This window comes from Capra hircus, chromosome 23, assembly GCF_001704415.2.
Source record: "Capra hircus breed San Clemente chromosome 23, ASM170441v1, whole genome shotgun sequence".
NCBI classification, from domain to species: Eukaryota; Metazoa; Chordata; class Mammalia; order Artiodactyla; family Bovidae; genus Capra; species Capra hircus.
The window spans coordinates 39,291,593-39,315,804 of NC_030830.1; the positions used below are offsets into that span (position 1 = coordinate 39,291,593).

The 24,212-nt window shown below is 49.3% G+C and overlaps 1 protein-coding gene across 1 annotated transcript; it reads right to left on the reverse strand.

Annotated features, from left to right (window-relative positions):
* Positions 13-10,851, reverse strand: FANCE (Fanconi anemia complementation group E). The gene is made up of 10 exons (XM_005696467.3): positions 10,399-10,851; positions 8,535-9,159; positions 7,888-7,932; positions 7,524-7,592; positions 7,096-7,239; positions 6,334-6,457; positions 6,028-6,106; positions 4,617-4,683; positions 3,359-3,484; positions 13-552 (listed from the first exon to the last, which is right to left on the reverse strand). Exons 1-10 carry the CDS (start codon positions 10,647-10,649, stop codon positions 451-453), a joined length of 1,632 nt encoding a protein of 543 aa, XP_005696524.2. The 5' UTR covers positions 10,650-10,851; the 3' UTR covers positions 13-450.

Here is a 24,212-nt window from a genome sequence, read left to right on the forward strand (position 1 = left end):
AATAAGACATTATTGAACGTCTTTTTTTTTTTTTTTATGAAATAACCATTGATAAATTATTCAAGTCAGAAACAAGAACACAGAGGATCATCACATATACACTTGAGCACAAGAGATCGGTGCTGAACACATGTCCCTGGGGCTCCTGGAGTGTCATCATTGTCCACTCTGGGTCTGCTATGACCCTGCTGAGGCCTATCTTATGGTGTCTGCCCCCAGAAGTGACAAGGAGGGAGCCCAGGGTCAAAAGCCCTTGGTAATAAAGATCATCTAGCCCCAGACCCTTCCTGCCAGCCCCTCTGCAGCCTGGAGCAGGGAGGAAGTTGATCCCTGGGATAGCCAGGTTCAGCCCTGACCCCCAGGCAAGAGGCAGGGTGAGGAGCTGAGGGCAGAAGTGTCCTTCAGGAAGTTGGTGAGGGAGCTTCGGGAGGGTGGTCCTTTGGTGGACAGTTAGGGAGTCAGATGTCTCAGGGCAGCCTGCAGGGACTTCCTCAGGAAAGTGGTGTTGAGTTCCACAGCTGCAGCCAGGCCCAGCCTCTGGGGCTCAGTGATCTGGAGAGAAGGAAGAATCATGTCAGGACTTCAGCAGCTGATCTCTCCTCTCCCCTATCCCGCCCCTGGGCTCTGTTAGTTAGAAGAGAGAAATCCAGGACCCAAGGACAATTGGAGATGACTCCCTGAGAAATCTAACTTCCATTAGATACTACCATGACCAGGGGATGTGACCTTGGGCAAGTTACTGCATCTCAATTTCCTCATCTATAAAATGGAGCCAATAATAGTATCTTCTCATAGGACTAGTTCTCACAGGACTAGTACCAAGTTAACATAGATAAAGGGCTTAGAAGGATGCCTGGAGCATAGCAGGGGCGACAAGTATCAGCTTAGTATTTTAGCTCTCTAACCTTATGGATGGGCTTGATAAAGGACAGAAATGGTATGGACCTAACAGAAGCAGAAGATATTAAGAAGAGGTGGCAAGAATACACAGAAGAACTGTACAAAAAAGACCTTCACGACCCAGATAATCATGATGATGTGATCACTAATCTAGAGCCAGACATCTTGGAAAGTGAAGTCAAGTGGGCCTTAGAAAGCATCACTACGAACAAAGCTAGTGGAGGTGATGGAATTCCAGTTGAGCTGTTTCAAATCCTGAAAGATGATGCTGTGAAAGTGCTGCACTCAATATGCCAGCAAATTTGGAAAACTCAGCAGTGGCCATAGGACTGGAAAAGGTCAGTTTTCATTCCAATCCCAAAGAAAGGCAATGCCAAAGAATGCTCAAACTACCGCACAATTGCACTCATCTCACATGCTAGTAAAGTAATGCTCAAAATTCTCCAAGCCAGGCTTCAGCAATATGTGAACCATGAACTCCCTGATGTTCAAGCTGGTTTTAGAAAAGGCAGAGGAACCAGAGATCAAATTGCCAACATCTGCTGAATCATGGAAAAAGCAAGAGAGTTCCAGAAAAACATCTATTTCTGCTTTATTGACTATGCCAAAGCCTTTGACTGGGTGGATCACAATAAACTGTGGAAAATTCTGAAAGAGATGGGAATACCAGACCACCTAATCTGCCTCTTGAGAAATCTGTATGCAGGTCAGGAAGCAACAGTTAGAACTGGACATGGAACAACAGACTGGTTCCAAATGGGAAAAGGAGTACGTCAAGGCTGTATATTGTCACCCTGCTTATTTAACTTATATGCAGAGTACATCATGAGAAACGCTGGACTGGAAGAAACACAAGCTGGAATCAAGATTGCCGGGAGAAATATCAATAACCTCAGATATGCAGATGACACCACCGTTATGGCAGAAAGTGAAGAGGAGCTAAAAAGCCTCTTGATGAAAGTGAAAGAGGAGAGTGAAAAAGTTGGCTTAAAGCTCAACATTCAGAAAACGAAGATCATGGCATCCGGTCCCATCACTTCATGGCAAATAGATGGGGAAACAGTGGAAACAATGTCAGACTTTATTTTTTGGGGCTCCAAAATCACTGCAGATGGTGATTGCAGCCATGAAATTAAAAGACGCTTACTCCTTGGAAGAAAAGTTATGACCAACCTAGATAGCATATTCAAAACAAGAGACATTACTTTGCCAACAAAGGTCCGTGTAGTCAAGGCTATGGTTTTTCCTGTGGTCATGTATGGATGTGAGAGTTGGACTGTGAAAAAGGCTGAGCACCAAAGAATTGCTGCTTTTGAACTGTGGTGTTGGAGAAGACTTTTGAGAGTCCTTTGGACTGCAAGGAGATCCAACCAGTCCATTCTGAAGGAGATCAGCCCTGGGATTTCTTTGGAAGGAATGATGCTAAAGCTGAAACTCCAGTACTTTGGCCACCTCATGCGAAGAGTTGACTCATTGGAAAAGACTCTGATGCTGGGAGGGATTGGGGGCAGGAGGAGAAGGAGACGACCGAGGATAACATGGCTGGATGGCATCACGGACTCGATGGACGTGAGTCTGAGTGAACTCTGGGAGTTGGTGATGAACAGGGAGGCCTGGCGTGCTGCAATTCATGGGGTCGCGAAGAGTCGGACACGACTGAGCGACTGAACTGAACTGAACCTTATCCCCCACGACCATCCACTCTCGGGTTTTTAGGCCTCAGCTACAATGACCTACCTGCAGATCCCCTCGGACATTCAGTGCTTACACAGTTTATTTGGCTGGAATGCCCTTTTGTCCACCTTGGCCTTTAACTACCACCCATCCTTTAAGAGTCAGGAAGCCTGCACCAATTCCCACGACAAACAAGGTTTAGTTGCCCCCTTTTCCTCTGCCATCAGATGCCCTGTGCTTACCTTCACCTGGCTGCTACCAGATATTACAATGATCTGCTTATCATTTCTCTCCCCTCTCACTAACCCAATAGGTGCTGGTGCAGAGGTCAAGTCCAGGACAGAAACTGTGATATCGTGATTGTTGATTCCTAATGCCTCAGAAAGCATCTGGCCTACAGCAGTGTTGGCTGGATGAACGAACTCCTAAGCAGCCTCACTCCCCTATTCTTGGACTTGAACTTGTGGTTTCCCTAGCTTACACTCAGGGTTTTTCCCTGGCGAACATCAGACACCCTCGTGGCACAATCAAGCAGCAGAAACTGCCCTTGTGTGTGCTTAGTTGCTCAGTTGTGTCTGACTCTGCGACCCCATGGACTGCAGCCTTCCAGGCTCCTCTGTCCATGGGATTCTCCAGGCAAGAATACTGGAGTGGGTTGCCATGCCCTCCTCCAGGGGATCTTCCCAACTCAGGGATCAAACCTAGGTCTCCCTCATTGCAGGCGGATTCTTTACCAACTGAGCCACCAGGGAAGCCCCACACTTGTGGCCCTACCAGTACTCACGTTGGCTTGATACTTGGTCATCACTGTCAGCAGGAGCTTGGCATAGGCCATGGATGTGGTGGCCACTGGCCCCTCTTTACAGAGTTTCTCCATCAACACACTGAACTTCTCAGGGGGCATCTCCACCTGCACACATTAGGAGATGGGGTAATAGCACAAGAAAGGGCCCTGGATTCAATTCCCCAACTCCACCACTTCCTAAGCAGGTGACCCTCAACCAAACTGAGCTTCAGGTCACTCAACTAGTCTGAGCCTCAGCTTCCACATCTGTAAAATGGGGCTCATAATACTGAACTCTGAGGACTTTGAAAGTGATTTAATGTTATTATACAGATAAAGTCTGGCACACAGGGCTCAGAAAACCGGTGGTCACTGCTGCACAGGCTCAGATTAGGAGCAAGGGGAGGCTGAGGATCTTTAGCCTGGCATAGTGGTTGAAAATAAAAGGAGAGAGTGGCCCCAAAGGAGTCCTGCCAGCATAATAACAACAGCTCTTCATAATCATAACTTAATAAACACTTATTAGGCACTAGGTACCGTTCCGGACATGCTACCCCAATTATACCAGTTAAATCTCACCCTAGTTTTACATGGTAGGTGCCATCATCACTCACCTTTTGCCAATGAGGAAACTGAGGCATAAAGAGGCTAACTACTTGCATTATAAACAAATGAGGCAGACTCTTATGTATCGATATACGGAAGAACTGCCAAAATATCCTGTTAGATGGAAAAAGCAAAGCACAGGGCACTCTGTGTTATAGCTTAGAGCTTGGTGTGTTACAACCTATGTAAAAAGCAGGAGAAGAGTAAATTTCAACATGTGTCCTTGTATATATACAGCATCTCTGGGAGGGTTCCACTGCAGCTAGTAATACTGATTAGCCCTGGGGAGGGGAATCTGGGTGGCTGGGAGGAATTTTTTCACAATATCCTTGTAAGGATACAGTTCAAAAGTGTGAACATATGACTCTATTACCTATTCAAAAATAAATTAAATTTACACATATACATCAACAAGTCTGTCCTCCAGGCCACACAGCCAGCAAGAGGCATAGCTGGGATTAACCGTGCAGTCAGCTCTCTGCTCCTGGCCTTTCAAGCCCCAGGACCCTCCTCCCAGTATCACAGGCACCCTCCTGGAGGGCTGCCATCCTGCTTGCCCATTCCGTCACTGAAGTGGTCAGAAGCGCAGGAGCCCCACGCCCGCCCACAGCACAGCAGCGCTTCTTTGTCCATCCCAAGGCAGCCCACTCACCTGCCGCTCCAGGAGTGACTGCAGCACCAAGAAAGTCTCCTCCTTCCAGGGCAGCTCCGAGATCTGTCTGCAAGCACAGGCCCCAGTGAGGAAAGCTCAGCCTCCCACCAAGCGTGGGGATCTACTGCTCCTACCCCAAGGCAAGGCCCCGGGGACAGCTAAGATCCCCAGCTGCAGAGGAAGTAGTCAGGGCCCGTGATGCTGGTGGCCAGGTAGGAGCCGCTGCTGCAGTGCCGGGAAGGCCATGGCCCCAGACCCCTGGGAGCTGACAGTGGAGGCCTAGCTGAGAGGTACAACGATTCCCTGAAAAATGACCAGGAGTCGAGAGTGCATCCTGAGCAAAATGGGGAGGGTGACCCAGGGAGAGGATGATGACGATGGTGGGAGAGATGACACATGTGAGGCCTCTGAGAGAAGGCGAGCCGTCCCTGCAGAGCCCAGCCCTGGGTGAGGCCCACTCCAGGTGCACCTCCTGTCCTCAGTTTGTCAGGAAAGGCAGGATGGCACGGAAACAGTGTCCCTTCCCGGGTGCACAGACTCGGGTCTGAGGCCAGGCTTTTGCAGCTCTGCGGCCTTTGGCCACCTCCCTCAGCCTCTCCGAGCTTCAGCTTTTCTATCTCTAAGGTGGCAGCCACACAGGACTGCACGCAGACTGAAGTAATGAATTGAAAACACAAAGTCCTCGGCAACGGGTGGCTAGTAGTTTCTTGGAGATTGTCCCCTTCTCATATGATACTTAGCATTTTATATTTCATGTTGATGTCCAATGGGGTCTCACCTACTCTTTATTTCTACATGTCTGTATCTTAACTCCCCAATTTGATGCCCAAATTTAACACCAATTTTATAACAGTATTTGAGCACTTCCTAGGTGCCAAATGCTGTGCTGAGGTCTTCAAGTGCATTATCACACTTAATATCTAGAAAAATCCTACACAGTTAATGTGTGGAAGCAGAGGTTCAGAGAGATAGAACAACCTGATTAAACTTGCACATTTAAAGGCAAAGTGGAAAGATAAAAAAATAAAGGCAAGGTTGAGGTTTTCACCCGTGTCCATCTGACTCCAGAGCCAGGGCTCTGAACCACGATGTCATGTTCCAACTATACCGAGAACTCAAGCACAGCAGCACCGGCCTCTTCTCCACATTCCCTGGGGCACCCGGCACAGAAGTCTGGCCCCCTGGGCTGGGGAAGGGACATGGTATGGCAACTAACAAGGACCCACTATGGTAAGGCACAAAGCCAGGCTCAGGTCAGCGAGAGTGGGCATCGGCTGTGCCACTGCCTATATTTCAGGCACTTTTGGGCACAGGGCCTGGTGCCCAGTCAGCTCCAATTCCAGAATGCCAAGAGCAGCTTGGCCAGGGGGAGGAGGTGTGGGTGGGGCCAGCAGGGGTGCCTCTCACTTACCCCAGCATTAGAACCTGCACGTCTGGCTCCAGGGCCTTGTCCTTTGTAAGGCAACACAGTAACTCTGTTTGAGCTGGACCTGAGTGGGTGACAGCAGATAAGAGAAGTCTGGGGGAAGATGGCAGGAGAGGAGGGGGTTGGCAGGGAACAAAATGCCCGGCTCATTACAGGGGGCAGCGTCAGGGAAGCAACTGGTATCTTTACTCCTTGAATACTCAATTCCTGCCAGGACCACCCAGGGGAGGTGAAGGGTGCTGGGAAGAGAGAGGGCAGAGCTACTGGGCCTGGGGCCTGTTCTAAAATTACCTATTCCCGGGGCTTGGAGCACAGGGCCAAGGAGGGCTCTGCAGACAGCATAGGGATACTTGGTACAGAAGGAGGTCAGGGCAGTCGTGAGCAGGCGGGAGGCTGAGGCAGTCAGGGAGAGAATCTACAGCCAACAAGGAGGAAACTATTAGTTAATTGCTTCTTCTCTCCAACAAATGTTTATCAGACTCATTTCAGAAGCTTATACATTACACCAGGCTTCCCCAGTGGCTCAGCGGTTAAAGAATCTGCCTGCAACGCAGGAGATACGGCAGGAGGAGCTGCAGATTCTATCCCTGGGTCAGGAAGATCCCCCGGGGAAGGAAATGGCAACCCACTCCAGTATTCTTGCCTGGAGAATCCCATGGACAGAGGAGCCTGGTGGGCTACAGTCCATGGGGTCACAAAGAGTTGGACAAGACTGAGCAACTAAACACAAACACATATATTACAGTGACCAAAAAATTCTTTTATCCAGGACCCACATGGATCCACCCATTGGAAAGGACACATAGCTCCCTTCCCCAGCTCCCATATCCCTTCAGCTTCTATAAGGATCTGCGGCCCAAGAGGGATGGATGAGTTAGATGCCCCGTAGGTAGATGGCCTAGGGGTCTGTGCCCTTCCCTTGCTCCCAGAACCCGGGACAGGCCAGATGTGTGCAAACCTGAGAACCCCCTCTGGCATCCTGCTGAGGGCTCAGACTTTCTCCCCGCTGCCCCACCAGTCCCAGACCCTTCATGTGCGTCCCAGAGCACCTACCCGTCCAAGGAAGAGGCTCCTGGTCAGCACAGTGGCATTGCCCAGGCTGAGGTCTGGTGACAGGGCCAGCAGCCAGGTGCAGAGCTGGAGGAGACCCGTGTCCAGGAGCTGCGGGAGCTGCAGCTGGGCACACAGTAGGTCCACCTGCCAAAGACGGGGGAGGGTCCCGGGACACAGCCTGTCTTGGCTGAACTGTCAAGCCCGCCAGGCAGAATGGGCGGGGCCAGGACACCCCAGGGTAAGGTAAGACAGGAAATCCGCCCTATGGGAACCAAGGGCTAAAAGAAACCACTGCGGGTGACCCCTGCCCCTGAGAACAAAAACCCAACCAAATCCCCTCCCCAAATTCCCACACGAGGCAGGGGAACAGAAATTTAAGTGGAGACAGGGACCGTGTCCTTGGGGCCAGCCAGGCTTTCTGGACTCACCTGGCCAGGACTGCACTCCTGGAGAAGCTGCAGCTCAACCGGTGGGGTGCCCTCCAGTCCTTCCAACCCCTGAGAGGGCGAATGCCATGTTAGGGCTGGCAGAGCCCTCAGTGACAAGTCAACTGGCAGAGTGGGTGGGTGAGGACCCCAGAAGGTGCTACTGGAGGAGAAGAACCACTTGCCAGGGGTTAGAACAACATATGTGGGCCGAGAAAAGCCTTCACATGGATGGTGAGACCTTCACTTCCCACCCCCCACCCCCACCGAACAGCTGTGCCTTGCTGCAGTGGGGCTTCCCTGGGCGCCCCTGGGGTCCAGGAAAGGGTGGAAGAAGGGCTGTGGGGAGCAGGGTAGGGCAAGTCACCTTCCCGAGGGTCTTGAGCAGCTGCTGCAGCCTGGGAACCTGGTCCTGCAGAGGAGAGCCTGGTCACTGCCAAGTCCCCACCCATGTAGCACGGCCCCCAGTCATGGCCGTGGCCCCAGCCGGGGCCCAGCCCCCTCTGAGTGAAGGCACCGGCTCAGTGGGAGCTAGTGGGCAAAGATGACTCAAGAGAGCCAGAACATGAAGCCTAAACTTTACAAAGTGCTTCAGAACTCAAACTAGACAAGGGCCCATGTAAATCCAACTGAACAAACTTGTCTTCTTTGCATCCATCCTGATGGGGCTAGACCAGGCCCTGGGCTGGGAGGTCAAGCTGGATGCTGGGATGACTCCCCCATTTCCCATAAGATGGGGCGTCAGGGGTAGCTCCAGAGCCTTTCCTCTTCCCCGGTACCCCTGACCTCACAATACTGATCATTAGGTCAAGGGTTCCCACCTCCAGTCCCTCCCCTCCCTACCCTCTTCTCAGAAGCTTGTGGGGCAGAAACTACATTCCCTCATCCCTCCTCCTTCCCCTTGCTCCACAGACTACAGTCATTCCAAAGGGGACAGTGTCCCAACCAGCTTTTGCCCTGTATGAACCCTCCACTCCAAAAGATCACTCTAAAGCAGCAGCCTCACCCTAGTACCTGGATAACTTTGGGCAACTCCAAACTCTCAGGTAGGCCCTTAGCATCCTTTAGACTCTGACCAGCCTCACTGGGCTCAGGTCCCATGATAGGCTGGTTTGTAATGGATGATGCACCTCCTCCATCAGCCAGGGATTCCGAAGATTCGTGTTCAGGTCTCTTCCCCTCATGACCTTCTTCTTCCTCTTCTTCCTTTTCCAAACACCGGAGCCTTTTGGGGGCCCTCTCCCCCTCAGGACTGACAGGCTCTTCCTCTGGCTCCTTCCTGCGTTTCCCAGGCTGCTGGGAGTCCTTGTTCTCCTGCCCTTCTCCTTCAGAATCTGGAACTGGGGGCAACTTCAACTTCCTGCCCCCTTGGCCCAGCCGCCTACACAGGCCTTGAAGCTGTCTCTGGCACCTTTCAGACAGTGGGGATGCTCCATCAGTGGAAACACCAGCACTCAGATCCCTTTGCAGAAATTCTCCAAGGGCCCGGAGCCAGGGATCAAGGTCAGGGCTTGGATCCTGCCTCGCAATCTGCAGCACAGGGAGGAGCCTGCTTTCGGGCAGCGATGGCCAAACAGCCATGAGCAGGGACATCAGGTTTGTCCGGCATAATGGGGGCAATCGCAGCAGCAGTGGTTTCCTAGGTGGCAGAGGGAGGGTACCATTAGGAGCATCTCGCTGAAAGGAGCACAGAGCAGGCTAGCTAGAGTTAGAGGCTACATGGCGCTGGACAGAAGTGGGTGGGGAGCGCTGGAAGGCAGCACCTGAGGGTCAGTGTGGATGGAAGTGGAGACAACATGGAAATCACTCAACAAGCGAGCATCTATTCTACACTACACTAGGCCCTGCTCTTTGACATCTCCTATTTCAGCTCAAAAATTGGAACCTACCCTGTAATCCATCACTTCATGGCAAACAGATGGGGAAACAATGGAAACAGTGACAGACTTTATTTTCTTGGGCTCCAAAATCACTGCAGATGGTGATTGCAGCCATGAAATTAAGATACTTGCTCCTTGGAAGAAAAGCTATGACCAACCTAGACAGCATATTAAAAAGCAGAGACATTACTTTGCCAGCAAAAGTCTGTCTAGTCAAAGCTATGGTTTTTCCAGTAGTCATACATGGATGTGAGAGCTGGACTATAAAGAAAGCTGAGGGCAGAAGATTTGATGCTTTTCAACTGTGGTGTTGGAGAAGACTCTTGAGAGTTCCTTGGACTACAGGTAGATCCAACCAGTCCATCCTAAAGGAAATCAGTCCTGAATATTCATTGGAAGGACTGATGCTGAAGCTGAAACTCCAATACTTTGGCCACCTGATGTGAAGAGCTGACTCATTTGAAAAGACTGATGCTGGGAGAGATTGAGGGCAGGAGGAGAAGGGGATGACAGAGGATGAGATGGTTGGATGGCATCACCAACTCAATGGACATGAGTTTGAGTAAACTCTGGGAGTTGGTGATGGACAGGGAGGCCTGGCATGATGCAGACCATGGGGTCGCAAAGAGTTGGACCAACTGTGACTGAACTGAACCCTGTAATAGATCCATACCTGTTTTATGTAAACAAGAAAAAAAAAGTCCTTTCTGAAATTTTATGTAAAAATGATACTCCAGGACGCCGAGTAATGCTTAGTCTGCAGCCCTGTGCTCCCCTCGGCAGTCCCTGCAACTCACAGGGTAACCACCCTTCACGCTTCCGCACCTCTTCACACACAGACACTTGGGCTACGTGAGGCAGGAAAGAAACCTTTTATTTATTTGTGTGTGGGGGTTAAAAACACATCTAGAGCAGCGGGTAGCGCCAGCTCCTGCTTCACACGACCCTAGAGGATGAGGGCACCAACAGGGCCGGAGGAACGCGGGCGGACGACTTACAGCTCCAGGCGACAGTCCGGGCCCTCCACGACGGGCTCCTCCCGGCACAGCGCCTCGAGGACGCCGCCCCAGGCAAACGGCTCCCCGCCGCGGCCGCTCAGTGTCCGCAGCACCCCCAGACCGCGCCGCGCCCCGTCGGGCCCGGCCTGCAGCGCCTGCAGCAGGAGGCGGCCGGGGGCCTCCAGCCGAGCCCAGGGCGCCGCCGGCTCTGCGTCCTCAACCCGAGCGGGCTCAGCCTCCAAGGCCTCCATGCCCGGGATCGGGGAGTCGCGCCGCCCCGCGATCCGGCTTCGGGCCTCAGCTCCGGGGCCTGGGGAAAGGGAGGCTGAGGACAGCGCCGCTCCAGCCAAGTTCCATACTCAGCGCCGGGAGACGCCCGGCTAGGGCGCGGGACTCGGGCGCTCGGCAAAGAAGAGAAGCTGGAGGTGCGGCTAGGGGCGGGGCGCCGGGGAAAGCCGGAAGGGGCGGGACTGGGATAGGCCGGGCCGGAAGCAGGAACCGAGCAGGGGAGGGGGCAAAGGCCGACTGCCGGTCTGCTGATGGGGCGGGGCCAGAGTTGGGGCGGGGCTACGAAGAAATAGGCTTGTGGGCGGGGTCATGCAAGAGATTGGGTGGGACAGGGCTTGATGGAGGAGCGGGTCCTTACCTTCCTTCAGGTAAGCGATGAGGGCGGAGGTACAGAACGGATATCAGGGTTGGTTGTATTCAATACTTCTGGACCCAAGCCTATTTAAACTGACGCCTATGTTGCTTGCAGATCTTGGGCTTTGGCATAGATTTGATCATAAAACACCGTAAGGTCACCTCTTCCACAGGCCATCAGCTGCCATCATTTGAGTTTCAGCCATCTCCAGAAATATTTGATGTATAAGTACACCAGAGAATGGGAGTTTCAGTAAAATCTAATGTTATCTGTTACAGCAAAGAACCTTGCTACTGTAACCTTCCTCTCAAATCAAGAAGTAGCCTTGCTCTGGTTGTTTATAAAGGACCAAGAGAGCCTCCATTTCCCAGTGTTTCAGCTTAGGGAAATCTGGAGGAACCAAATCTTCCCGCGAAGGGAGGGATCACAGCAGAGGATGGAAATAAAGGCAGAGGGGAGAAGACCCCACAGGACCCCCATAAAGCCTCCTTCGGGTGCCAGCTTGTATTTCTGTCTTCCCAGCTTCTGCTGCCATGCATACATCCATTTGATCAATAAGCCTTCTACTGATCACCTAGGGCTAAGGATACAGGGAACAAAATAAAGATGCTTGCCCTTATTGTTGCTGATGCTCAAGGGAGGAAACAGACAACTGAATAAGTAAACAATAGAATGACTGTTTGTGATAGGAGGGAACAGAGATAGAGTGAGGTAGTTTTAAATAGGTGGTCAGGCAAGCTGAACCTAAAGGAGATAAGGAAGTAAGCCAGGTAGAGGTCTATGGGGAGACCATTCTGGGAAGAAGGTTATGGTTAGGCTTTGAGCAGAAGCCTGGCTGGAGCTGAGTGCCCCTGCTGGAGAAAAATAGATGAGATTGGAAAGATAACCAGACCAGATTTTGTGAGGCCGTGAGGTCCCAGAGGGAAACTTGTCTTTTACTCTGAATAGTATGGGAAGCCATAGGCATATTTTGAGCTGGATCTGATTACCATTAGAGTCAGTTTTATAACTTTTTCCAAAATGATTTCAAGGGAGCTATTGGATAGGACTGGAGTTCCCAGGTGACTCAGTGGTAAAGAATCCACCTGCCAAGTGTCAGGCAATATCCACTGGAGGAGGAAATGGCAACCCACTCCAGTATTCGTGCCTGGGAAATCCCATAGACAGAGGAGCCTGGAGAGCTACAATGCATGGGATCACAAAGAGTTGGACACGACTGAAGCGACTGAACAACACTGGAGAGGAGTAAGGAGGATTTCTTAGATAGTGCCTGCTTTGCAAAGCCCAAAATAGTAGGAAAGAAATTTCTTCCAGGAACCTCTCTCTCAGGCTATCAGTTCTAACTTAATAGGAGATGTTTTTGGTCTTCTAATGATGTTGGGGGCAAGGAGTTAAGAGAGGCCCAGATAAGTAGTGGGCAGGGCCAAGAATGCTAAACAACCTTCAATGCCTTGCCCACCCTCAACAAACAAAGCTTTCCTTTGTAGTGGCTCTAGCTCATGCCCTTCAAGGTCTGCATTCTAGCCGATGGGAAGGAGATGAAGGAGAAAAGTTCTTAAAAAGTGTTCTCTAAAAGTGTGGTTCAAGATCCCTGAAGGAATACTCAAGATCCTTTCAGGGGATCCCTGACATCACTCTTCTTTGTAGTACTTATGTTGTTATTTGCCCTTTCTTGTCTCATTCTCTTATGGGTATAAAGTGAAGTTTTGCAAAAGCCAAGTCACAAGTGATACTACACAACAGGTTAAGTGCAGAAGCAACCCCTTGGTTGGGATGGGGGCACGCCTGGGGTATAAGCAGACTCTTCAGACACCAGCAGTGATGCTTTAGGTACATTTTAATGGTTTCCTTCAGAATCCTTTTACAAAAGAACAAAGTTAAAAACCAAGTCCCTGCCGAGACATTGAGAACCCTACCCCCTCGCTACGTCCCCCAGCTGGGTCACTGCTGCAGTCCATGAGGGTAGAGGGCTTGCTACTTTCGTCCCTTACCAAGCCCCCAAAGGGGAAATACCTACCACCTGGCAACCCCTGCCCCTCAGCCCCATCCCCCACACGTTGATCGTGGTTATGGCAGGCAGTGGTAAGAACTATTGGGGTCCAGGAGGAGTTCTGAACCCCAGAAAGTCATGCCCAGGGCACAGTCCATGAAGAGCACTTCCTCTTCTGGCTCGGTGCCCCCTAGGAACACTGGTCTGCCCACCATCTGGGAGTAGAAAAGGAAATAAGAGAAAACCCATCAGCTTCAGTTCTAGTTGTGCCTGGTACCAGAGAATCAAGGCCGACACATAGGTTGGGGAGGTTATCCATAGCACAAAAGTACCACATCCACACAGGCACCATCCATGTCATAGACAGCATATGTAGGTTTTACAATTCACAGACATTTATTATAAAGCATAACTAGCAGCCTTCCCAACCTCCATATCCCCGCTATTACCACCTCACTCACAGAGGCCAGCTGCATACTCTCAGGCCAGAGAGGATCAAAACTCGGGGCCTCATCTGGGAGCTGGGGCAGGTAAATACAGTCAGATTTGAAAGGGCAGCGGCCATTCCCCCGCACGAAGAACCGGCATTGAATCTGGCTATGAGAGGGCAGAAGGAGAGAAGACCATCACCTTCAAGCCCAGTTGCCCCAGGAACAAGGGCCAGCATGTAAGCTTGGGTAGGCTGTACACAGCACAAGGACTCCACATCCATCCTGGCACCTCTGGCATCATCCTAAAGGAAATCAACCCTGAATATTCATTGGAAGGACTCATGCTGAAGCTGAAGCTCCAATACTCCAGCCATCTGATGCGAAGAGCCAACTCATTGGAAAATACCCTGATGCTGGGAAAGATTACAGGCAGGAGGAGAAGCAGGCAACAGAGGATGAGGGGTTGGATGGCATCCTCGACTCAATGGACGTGAGCTTGAGCAAAGCACAGGAGATGGTGAAGGACAGGGAAGACTGGCTTGCTGCAGTCCACGGGGTCGCAAAGAATCAGACACGACTTAGTGACTGGACTGAGCGACTCAACAGCTAGCATCATAGTCAAGTGTAGATGTTAATGACAGTTACTTCCCAGCAGATGGCAGTAAAGTGTCTTAAGTGGTCAGTTCCGTTCAGTTGCTCAGTCGTGTCCGACTCTTTGCAACCCCCTGAATCACAGCACACCAGACCTCCCTGTCCATCACCAACTCCCGGAGTTCACTCAGACTCACGTCCATCGAGTTGGTGATGCCATCCAGCCATCTCATCCTCTGTAGTCCTCCTGCCCCAAATCCCTCCCAGTATCTGGGTCTTTTCCAGTGAGTCAACTCTTCGCATGAGGTGGCCAAAGTATTGGAGCTTCAGCTTCAGCATCAGTCCTTCTAATGAACACCCACGACTGATCTCCTTTAGGATGGACTGGTTGGATCTCCTTGCAGTCCAAGGGACTCTCAAGAGTCTTCTCCAACACCGCAGTTCAAATGCATCAATTCTTCGGTGCTCAGCTTTCTTCACAGTCCAACTCTCACATCCATACATGACTACTGGAAAAACCATAGCCTTGACTAGACGGACCTTTGTTGGCAAAGTAATGTCTCTGCTTTTCAATATTCTATCTAGGTTGGTCATAACTTTCCTTCCAAGGAGTAAGCATCTTTGAATTTCATGGCTGCAGTCACCATCTGCAGTGATTTTGGAGCCTAAAAATATAAAGTCTGACACTGTTTCCACTGTTTCCCCATCTATTTCCCATGAAGTGATGGGACCGGATACTATGATCTTTGTTTTCTGAATGTTGAGCTTTAAGCCAACTTTTTCGGTCTCCTCTTTCACTTTCATCAAGAGGCTTTTTAGCTCCTCTTCACTTTCTGCCATAACGGTGGTGTCATCTGCATATCTCAGGTTATTGATATTTCTCCCAGCAATCTTGATTCCAGCTTGTGCTTCTTCCAGCCCAGTATTTCTCATGATGTACTCTGCATATAAGTTAAATAAGCAGGGTGACAATATACAGCCTTGACGTACTCCTTTTCCTATTTGGAACCAGTCTGTTGTTCCATGTCCAGTTCTAACTGTTGCTTCCTGACCTGCATATAGGTTTCTCAAGAGGCAGATCAGGTGGTCTGGTATTCCCATCTCTTGAAGAATTTTCCACAGTTTATTGTGATCCACACAGTCAAAGGCTTTGGCATAGTCAATAAAGCAGAAATAGATGTTTTTCTGGAACTCTCTTGCTTTTTCCATGATCCAGCAGATGTTGGCAATTTGATCTCTGGTTCCTCTGCCTTTTCTAAAACCAGCTTGAACGTCTGGAAGTTCACAGTTCACGTGTTGCTGAAGCCTGGCTTGGAGAATTTTGAGCATTACTTTACTAGCGTGTGAGATGTCCTTTTCATTATAGGGGACTGGAATGCAAAAGTAGGAAGTCAAGAAACACCTGGAGTAACAGGCAAATTTGGCCTTGGAATATGGAATGAAGCAGGGCAAAGGCTAAGAGTTTTGCCAAGAGAACGCACTGGTCATAGCAAACACCCTCTTCCAACAACACAAGAGAAGACTCTATACATGGATATCACCAGATGGTCAACACTAAAATCAGACTGATTATATTCTTTGCAGCCAAAGATGGAGAAGCTCTGTACAGTCAGCAAAAACAAGACCGGGAGCTGACTATAGCTTAGATCATGAATTCCTTATTGCCAAATTCAGACTTAAATTGAAGAAAGTAGGGAAAACTACTAGACCATTCAGGTATGACCTAAATTATGATTATACAGTGGAAGTGAAAAATAGATTTAAGGGACTAGATCTGATAGACAGAGTGCCTGATGAACTATGGATGGAGGTTCGTGACATTGTACAGGAGACAGGGATCAAGACCATCCCCATGGAAAAGAAATGCAAAAAAGCAAAATGGCTGGCTGAGGAGGCCTTACAAATAGCTGTGAAAAGAAGAGAAGCGTAAAGCAAAGGAGAAAAGGAAAGATATTCCCATTTGAATGCAGAGTTCCAAAGAATAGCAAGGAGAGATAAGAAAGCCTTCCTCAGTGATCAATGCAAAGAAATAGAGGAAAACACCAGAATGGGAAAGACTAGAGATCTCTTCAAGAAAATTAGAGATACCAAGGGAACATTTCATGCAAAGATGGGCTCGATTAGGACAGAAATTGTATGGACCTAACAGAAGCAGAAGATATGAAGAAGAGGTGGCAAGAATGCACAGAAGAACTGTACAAAAAAGATCTTCACGATCCAGATAATCACGATGGTGTGATCACTCACCTAGAGCCAGACATCCTGGAATGTGAAGTCAAGTGGGCCTTAGAGAGCATCACTACAAACAAAGCTAGTGGAGGTGATGGAATTCCAGTTGAGCTATTTCAAATCCTAAAAGATGATGCTGTGAAAGTGCTGCACTCAATATGCCAGCAAATTTGGAAAACTCAGCAGTGGCCATAGGACTGGAAAAGGTCAGTTTTCATTCCAATCCCAAAGAAAGGCAATGCCAAAGAATGTTCAAACTGCCGCACAATTGCACTCATCTCACATGCTAGTAAAGTAATGCTCAAAATTCTCCAAGTCTTAAGTGGTACCTTTCTCTTAATTCCCAGAGTCTATTTGGGACAGCAGTGACTCTGGGAATCTCCTTTCCTTCTTTGAACTAAGTTTCAATAAAACCACCTAAGGAGGGAGAACAGATAATCCTACACTGTGTCTCTGTAACTAGTTTAGAACAAGGCTGTCTTCTGAGGGGTGGTCTTAAGTAAAGTAAATTGAAGTCGCTCAGCCTTACTCTTAGCAACCCCATGGGCTGTAGCCTGCCAGGCTCCTCTGTCCATGGGGTTTTCCAGGCAAGAGTCCTGGAGTGGGTTGCCATTTCCTTATGATTTGGTCATTGCTAGCTAATGAAATTTGATTAAGAAGTTTCCCACTTCTGAGATTTCAAATTTCACTCTGTGAAAGGTCAGATACAGGAAGGGTTTGCGGGCAACTTGTGATCTGCTTAAGTAGGAACAGCGTTTTCTTGCACAGAAAGATGGATGAGAGAGAGAAAAAGATAAAGTGCTTTATTTGTAGCCTTTTTCCTGTATCACCAACTCTGCTTGACACCAGTGCAGTTGAGTCTTTCCCACTTCCTGCAGTCCCAGCAAGAATGCAGGATCCCTTTGGCCACCAAGCTGGGAGCAGGGGAGTCCCTCTAAAGCACTGCCTCTCTTTCTCTTCTTACCATTTGACCAAAGCTAGCATTAGGGACCCGTCCATCCAGACAGTGATCAAGAGCCCCCAACTTAGCCATGGGACTTCCCTGGTGGCCCAGTGGGTAAGACTTTGCGCTTCCAGTGGAGGGGGGATGGGTTCAATCCCTGGTTGGGGAAATAAGATCCCACATGCCTTCCTGCATGACCAAAAGATAAAAAGCCCCCACTCAATCTGACCAAATCTCCATTAGCCTCTCTCACGGGGTTTCACGTGACACCCGTCCTGTGGCTGCCTGTGCTGGAGCGTTCATCATCTTACCGTTTCCCTTCTTCTCTCACATCAGTGTCCTCCCCACCATTCCTTCCAGTCCGCGCTAGGGGCCAGAATGCCTGAGTTCAAGCCCCGCTTCCTCACTTAAGCCCCACAGGCCTTTCCTCAGTTCCGTCTGCAACGTGCGGAGAGTGAGAGCCCCGCTTCACAGCGTCTGTGACCTGCGATGTCTGTCGCACGCAGTGAACCCTCCACGGTGCTGTCTTCTATCACACCTGGGCCTGGGCGCTCCCTCTGGCCCCGGCGACTTCTGAACACTCCCAACTGGTATCCAGCCGCCAGGATTTCCCCGGTCCTCCCTCTGCCTGAGTGCTTCCATTTTCTTTCTCCTTACTCCTCCTCCATCCCCCAGCTCAAACACCTCCCCCTCTGTGAGACTCTGCCTAGGTTTGTTCTCAGTAACTTTGTTGAGGCAGTTTTTAGAGTTCACGGACAAAATTCAGGTAGAGACTAGGTCTTTTTATCCCTCTCTCTATCCAGATATACTTTGCATACATCAAGTGTAATAAACCCTTTGGGAAGGTAGAATTAAGAACTTGGAATTGTAACTAATGCTAGCTTTTAAATAAAAGCCTACCCTCCCCAAGAGATGAAAACCTACTCAACTTTACCCCATCTCCAAGGGCTGCATTTCAGTGTCTTCAGAAACCCCATGTTTTCAAAAATTATGTAAGAAACAATAGGCATTCATATCAATTTGCTTTCCTGATTTAAATGTCTTCTTCTTGTTTGGCCACACTGCAAGGCTTGGGGGATCTTAGTTCCTCTACTGGGGAAAGAATCCCAGGCCCAAGCAGTGAGAACTGAGTCCTAACCACTGGGCAGCCAGCGAAATCCCATTCTTTACTGCTTAAAAAAAAAAAAAAAAAGAAAGAAAGAAAACTAGAAATAAAAGCCAGGCCAGGTGTCTCATCGTGCTGAGAGGTCCTGCATGGATCCTGAGCCAGGCCAGAGGAGGAACTGGGCCTTGACTGTCTCGGTCACTCTTGTTACCTATCTGGCTTTCTGAAATAGTGGAGAAAGCTCACACTCTTGCCTGCCACCTCCGACACTGCGTTCCCAGGACTGGGAGGGAGAACTCCATGCTGGGAACCCCGGGGGAGTGGGAATGGATCAAGGGTTGCTTTCCTTCCTTCCTAACCTGTGTCACATTCCCCCCACCAGTTGCACCTGGTCCAAGCCTTGAAGTTCCTGATGCGTTGCTCCTTCTCAGGCCCCTTGCTCACCCAGAACCTGCAGGGGATGATGTAGCTGGAATGGATCCGGCACTGGGGACAGGCCCTGCGAGGTGTGTGTGTGGGGGGGAGAGTGGAAGGTGAAAGAGTGACAAGCCCACCCCTCCCAGCTGGCTTCTCCAAGACCCTTACTTGATGACACCGGGCGGGAAGTCCCCTTGGCTCTTCCGCCAGGCGCGCAGGCAGCCCAGGCAGTGGGCGTGGCTGCAGTCGGGCAGGATGCGGAAGAGCCGCTCGCCCCCGGCTTGTCCCACACCTTGTCCATGCAGATGCCACACACGACGTCCTGACTGTCCTGCACCCTCTGCAGCCACAGGCAGGGTCAGAGCACATCCCCCGAGCCCACCCTGCCAACACACAGACACAGAGACACACAGAGACACACACACACACACACACACACACACAGACACGCACAGACACACACAGACAGACAGACAGACACACACACACACACATTGCTACCCAAAATACAGCCCCAGGACCACAGGGCCCTCCTCCAGCAGGTCTGGGCATCCCAGAGGTCCAGCATGGCGTCCTCCCCTCATCCCCCTCCACTACCTGCTGCACCTCAAGGTCAAGGCTCTGAAACGGTGCCAGAAACTCCCAGACAGGATCTGACTGAGATGGAGGCTTCAGGAAGTAGTGATCACCATCAGCAGCTGTTGGGGAGAAACTGGACCCATTCATTCATTTCCTCATTCATGTGGCATCTGCCGAGCGTTTGCTGCATGCAAGGCCCTGTGGGCGCATGAAGTTCTTTTGCCCAGTAGCTCAGAGTCTGTTCTCTAACAAAACTGTCTGGACCCATGCCATTCATTGGGCTTTCCTGGTGGCTCAGAGGGTAAAGAATTGGCCTGCAATGCAAGGGACGTTGGTTCCATCCCTGGGTGTGGAAGATCCTCTAAAGGAGGAAATAACACCCCACTCCAGTATTCTTGCCTGGAGAATTCAGTGGACAGAGAAGCCTGGCCAGCTATAGTCCAAGGGGTCTCAAGGAGTTCAACACAATGGACTATGACAGCCACCTGCCATGTGTGGCTATCAAATACTTGGAATGGAGCCAGTCTGAACTCAGATGTGTTGCAAGGGTGAAATACACATGAGATGTTGCAGCTTAATACCCCAAAGAGTCTAAAATGTTTTACTAATAATTTTATATTGATTACCTATAGAAATGACATTGGATATGTGATTTTTGATATATTGGGTTAAAATATTTAAATTAATTTCATCCATTGCTTTTTACTTTTTTAAAAATGAGGCTACTAGAAAAATTTTAATTACATATGTGAATTGTAAAATGGTGCAACCACTTTTGGAAAACAGTTGGGTGGTTTCTCAAACTATTCAACATAGGGTTAACATATGATCCAGTATACACCCAAGAGAAATGAAAAGATACATCTGCATAAAAACTTGCACATAAGTATTCATAGCAACATTATTTACAACAGCCAAAAAGCAAAAACCACCCAAGTATCCATCAACTGGTGAATGAATAAAACAAAATGTGGTATATATCCATACAATGGGATATTATTTGGCCATAAAAGGGAATGAAGTGTCAACCCACTCCAGTATCCTTGCCTGGGAAATCCCATGGACAGAGGAGCCTGCCAGACTGCAGTCCATAGGGTCACAAAAGAGTCAGACATGACTAAACAATTGTTCTTATTACACAGGGTATGCTGCTAAGTCACTTCAGTCGTGTCTGACTCTGTGTGACCCCATAGATGGCAGCCCACCAGGCTCCCCCGTCCCTGGGATTCTCCAGGCAAGAACATTGGAGTGGGTTGCCATTTCCTTCTCCAATGCATGAAAGTGAAAAGTGAAAGTGAAATCACTCATTTGTGTCCGACTCTTAGCGACCCCATGGACTGTAGCCCACCAGGCTCCTCCATCCATGGGATTCTCCAGGCAAGAGTACTGGAGTGGAGTGCCATTGCCTTCAGTAAAGATTAAATGTACTGTTGCGTGAAAAAAAAGGGGGGAATGAAATACTTATATATGCTACAACCTGGATGAACCTAGAAAATATTACATACTAAATAAAAGAAACCAGACACAAAACAGCCATAGCATGTGCATGATTCTATTTCTATGAAATGTCCAGAACAGGTAGATCCTTAGAGACCAAAAACAGAGTCGTGGTTGCCAGTGGCTGGGAAGGGTTGTGGATGGAGAGTGATGGCTGATGGATTTCTTTTGAGATAATGAAAATCTTCTAAAATTAAATAGTGCTATTAATAAGAACCTACTGTATAGCATACAGAACTTGACTCAATACTCTGAAATGACCTATATGGGAAAAGAATCTAAAAAATCATGGAGATATGTATATATGTAACTGATTCACTTTGTTGTACAGAAGAAACTAACACTATAAATCAATAGACTCCAATAAAAGTTAATTTTTAAAACAGTGCTATTTTTTATACAACTCTGAACATACTGTACTATGTTAAACTGTACACTTTAAATTGGTGAAATTTTTGGTTTGTGAATTATATCTCAATAAAACTGATTCAAAAAACTATATATTTCTGTTGAACAGCATTGAACTAAAGCAATAATTTAAAAAGTAGCCCCTAACATTTAGTGTTTACTCTGTTCCAGGTACTGGGCTAAGCATACCACATGCACGAATTTGTCACAGCCCTGTGAGGTAAGGAATAATATCAGTGCCTTTTTGCAGATGCTGGGAAGGAAATGGCACCCCACTCCAGTACTCTTGCCTGGAAAATCCCATGGACAGAGGAGCCTGGTAGGCTACAGTCCATGGAGTTGCAAAGAGTTGGACACGACTGAGAGACTTCACTTTGCAGATGAGGCAGTCGAGGCCCAGGGAGGTTAAGTGGCTTGTGCAAGGTCACACAGTTCCAAAGCGGTGGAGCCAGCATCTGAAATTAGGTGGTTTCACTCCACAGGCACCATGGTATTCTGCTTCTAGAGCAGAGAGCAAGAGAGCTGGAGGAAACTTTCCCGCTGGCTGGGAGTCTCGAGGATGGAGATTGGTGGAAGGCAACAGCAGCCTTGCTTGAACACAGAGCAGGGACCCTGGCCTCAGAGCCTACTTGTGCCCACCTGCAGTGCCCCCGATGATTCACTTGATAGTGACAGGGACTCCCGGGAGCTGCCACCAGCATCCTCAGCCTTGCCGAACAGCCCCTCCAGGCCAAGCTCCATGTCTGGGCTGGCCCCTACGCAGCCCCAGCTGATGGCCACAGAGGGCAGGTAGGAGGGCTCAGAGCCCCTGCAAGTCAGCCCCAGCCAGGGCCCTGGCAGGGTGATGCGGGGCTCTGAATGGCGGTGGCCTCACTCGAGGTGACGGGGAGACGGCAGGCGCTGGTAGCTGTTAGGGGGTGGGGGAAGAGACGTGTGAGAAGACAGGGCTAGCCCTGCAGGGGCTCAGAGCCAGCTCCGCCCAGAACCTGGAGCTTAGAGGGTGCAGCAGGCTCTGGGAAGATGCATGGTCCATAAGGGACTGTTCCTCCCGAGTCCCACAGCCCGCTCCCCACTGGAGGAGAAGAGGCACCAGCAACTTCCCTGGTGGTCCAGTGGCTATGACTTCATGCTCCCAAGGCAGGGGGCCCCAGGTTTGATCCCTGGTCGGGGAACTGGAGCCTACGTGCGGCAACTGAAGAGCCTGCATGACCCAATGAAGATTAGATATCCTGCATGCCACAATTAAGACCTAGCACAGCCCAATAAATAACTAAATAAAAAGAAAAAGAAGAGGTACTTACCTGAAGCCATCTCCATGGAAGCAGAAGACTCTCTGGAAATATCTGCAGACCTGGATGCCTTCTGGTCCCGAGGGAAGCAGTGGCTGGACCTCCAGTGACAGGGCCCTTGGTCAACTTTCCTAAGAGATCATGCCCAGCCCCATTTTAGTCCCTGCCTTTGCAATCCTTCTCAAAAGAGGCTGTGTGACATGAGGGCTCAGGCTCCAGGCTTGGTCCTGTGTTCAAATCCTGCCTCTGCTGGATAATGATCCCTGGGTGGTAACTCAACTTCCCTAAAGCTTGATTTCCTCACCCTTCAAAACAAGAGTAGCAGGCACTTCCTTGGTGGTCCTGTGGGCGAGACTTCATGTTCCCAGTGCAGGGGGCCTGGGTTTGATCCCTGGCCAGGGAACTAGATCCCACATGCTGCAACTAAGACCCAGCACAACCAAAAATGAGTAAATAAATAAATAAATAAATAAATAAATAAATAAATAAATAAATAAATATATATATTTTAATGAGAGTAAAAATGTCTCCTGTTACCTCAGGGTCATTGTGAGGGTTTTTTAAGATTTCATACAATGTACACAGCAGGTGCTTAGTAAATCATAGTGATCACTGTTACTTTCTCCAGGCACAGAGTCTTGTGGGCTCTGGAGTCAGAATTCTGGGTTCACTTCTGGAACCAGGGCTGGCTCTATGGGTATGAACCCATGTAGTCATGCAGGGACCCCATACCTGCTTCAAAGCTCTGCTGTTGCCGCCTTGAAATTATTAAAGTTTTTGAACAAGAGGCCTTGATTCTCTTTTTGTTCTGGGTCCCACAAGTGACATAGCCAGTTCTGCCTGGTACCACTACTTCTTGGTTGTATGAGCTTGTCCATGCCTCAGTGTCTTCATTTATAAATTACTAGTACCTACTTCACAGGATGATGCAAAATGCAAGTGAGATATTATATGTAAAGTATAGCTATCCCTTGGTATCCATGGAAGGTGGGCTCCAGAACCCCTACACTCATCAAAATCCACAGGTGCTCAAGTTCCTTATATGAAATGGGATAGTATTTGCATATATACTTTTAAGTCATCTCTAGATCACTTATAAACCTATTACAATGTAAATACTATATATATATTGGCTGCAAATTCAAGTTTTGTTTTTTGGAACTTCCTGGGGTTTTGTTTTTTTTTTTCCCAAATTTTCAATGTGGTTGTTTTAATCCACGGGGTCAGAACCCACACAGCCAACTATACTCAGTCATAAAAGGAAATGATATTTTAGTATGATTTTTTTTAAGTTATAAATTAATACAGAAAAAAAAAACCCACAGTGGGGCTTCCCTGGTGGCTCAGTGGTAAAGAATCCACCTGCAGTGCAGGAGACATGGGTCCGACCCCTGGTTGAGGAAGAGTCTACGTGCCATGGGACGGCCAAGCCCGTGTGCCACAACTATTGAGCCTGTGCTCCAGAGCCCGGGAAAGCCACCAACACCGAAGCCTGTACATCCCAGAACCTGTGCTCTGCAACAAGAGGAGCCGCTGCAGTGAGAAGCCCACCCACCACAACCAGAGAAAAGCCAGCGTGGCAATGGAGACCCAGAACAGCCAAAAATAAATTAAAATCCACAACGAGCAAAATAGCAAAGCTTTAAATAAAGACAGGGTTCAACCCTGTATAATTTACCATCCCTGCCTCCC

Coding starts and splice junctions, on each gene's coding strand:
- FANCE (XM_005696467.3), bottom strand. CDS start 10,649: ATGGAGGCCTTGGAGGCTGAGCCCGCTCGGGTTGAGGACGCAGAGCCG. Junction 7,240..7,523: donor AGGAGTGCAGTCCTGGCCAG/GTGAGTCCAGAA, acceptor CGTCTTTGGCAG/GTGGACCTACTGTGTGCCCA. Junction 3,485..4,616: donor AGTCACTCCTGGAGCGGCAG/GTGAGTGGGCTG, acceptor TAATGTGTGCAG/GTGGAGATGCCCCCTGAGAA.